Below are 1,264 nucleotides of genomic sequence, written 5' to 3' on the forward strand. Positions count from 1 at the left end.
GGTGATTGTGTCCCGAAGAGTCTAGAAAATGAGCTACTCACGGCTCGCACACAGAATGGCCAAGTTTGGAAAGCCCGCGGCGCCGGAGTGGGTGCCAAGCACCCCCACACACAGGTGACTGGCGCCCCCCTCCTCGGACCTGGGGGGTGGGCTGGGATTGACCACTCGCCCCGCCTCCCACCACCACCCCCATCCCCCGATCCCCTTTCCCCAACACTCACAGCGCTAGGGTGAAGGCGCTGAGCCCCTCGGGGACGGCCGTCAGCCCCTTCCCGGAGCAGTCCACCCGACGGTCGCCGTCGCAGCTGCAGGGCGCCGCGCACAGGGACGGCGCCGCGCCGCTGGGCTCGGTGGAGCCGCGCAGCCCCAGGGCGAGGAAGCACAGCAGCCCGAGCGGGCCTGGCATTGCTGCGATCGCCTCCGCGCCGGCCTCTCCCGCGGCGCCCTCGCTCGGCGCGCCTCCGCTGCCCTCCGACGCCCCCGCCGCCCCCGGGCGGCCGGCCTGCGGGTGGGGAGCCGCGGCTCTCCGGTCTCAGCAGTGGGCGCGGGCTCGGCGCCTTCAACAGTCCGGGGCAGCAGCGCAGGGACGCGGGCGCTCCGGAGTTTTCGCCCTTCCCGCTGCTCCATGGAAGCGCAGAGGCTGCTCTGCTCCCGCGGCGGCTCAGGCCAGCCGGCCCGGCCGGACGCCGCCGCGGAGACCGCGCTCTGCCATCGCACCCGCCTCGCGTGCCCGGCCTCCCGCGGCCACCGCTCTTCAAGGTTTGCGGAGCGCAGCCTCCAGCCATGCCGGCCCCGAGCCCCAGCCCCCGCCCGGCTCTCGCACCAACACCCGGGCGCTTGCTCGCTCTCTCTCCGCCGCGGCTCGATCGCCTCCCGTCCTTTTCCCTTCTAGGGTTGCACGCTCGGGTTCCCAAGCCCCCAGCCGCCGGGTTATGCAAATCACTTAGGTACATGCAAAACGAACCCTTCTCCCGGAGCGCCATTGGCCCGGGGAGGTCTCGGGCTCATTACTATGCAAGAAGGGTAGCCGCCATTGGTCAAGAGCGGGGCCGGAGGGGCGTGTGTATCGGGCGTGAGTGACAAGGTTGTGGTGGTGGTGGTTCAAGGCGAAATCCCTGACTTGGCTCTATTGGTGTGGCAGGTTGTGGATGGAAGGTAGAAGAATATAAAGACGTCGAGTCGGGTTTTTCCCTCCCCCACCCATCTTCTTCCTCCTGCAGAAATTGGATCCCCTAAACTGGATGACCTAAAAAAATAGAACTTG

At 68.4% G+C, this 1,264-nt stretch overlaps 1 protein-coding gene across 3 annotated transcripts in view; it reads right to left on the minus strand.

The window, feature by feature from the left end:
• LGR4 (leucine rich repeat containing G protein-coupled receptor 4) overlaps window positions 1-905 on the minus strand; it is a 95,700-nt gene extending 94,795 nt beyond the window's left edge. The window contains exon 1 of one of the 3 annotated variants that reach the window (XM_023756373.1): window positions 222-905. In XM_023756373.1, the coding sequence (XP_023612141.1) occupies window positions 222-406 (185 nt within the window). In that variant the 5' untranslated portion in view covers window positions 407-905. The remainder of the gene's footprint in view (window positions 1-221) is intronic. The other 2 variants (XM_023756372.1, XM_006091595.3) reach the window with 2 other exon arrangements.
• Between the last annotated feature and the right edge of the window lie 359 nt (window positions 906-1,264).

The sequence above is a fragment of the Myotis lucifugus genome, unplaced genomic scaffold (assembly GCF_000147115.1).
Source record: "Myotis lucifugus unplaced genomic scaffold, Myoluc2.0 scaffold_92, whole genome shotgun sequence".
Classification (NCBI taxonomy): domain Eukaryota; kingdom Metazoa; phylum Chordata; class Mammalia; order Chiroptera; family Vespertilionidae; genus Myotis; species Myotis lucifugus.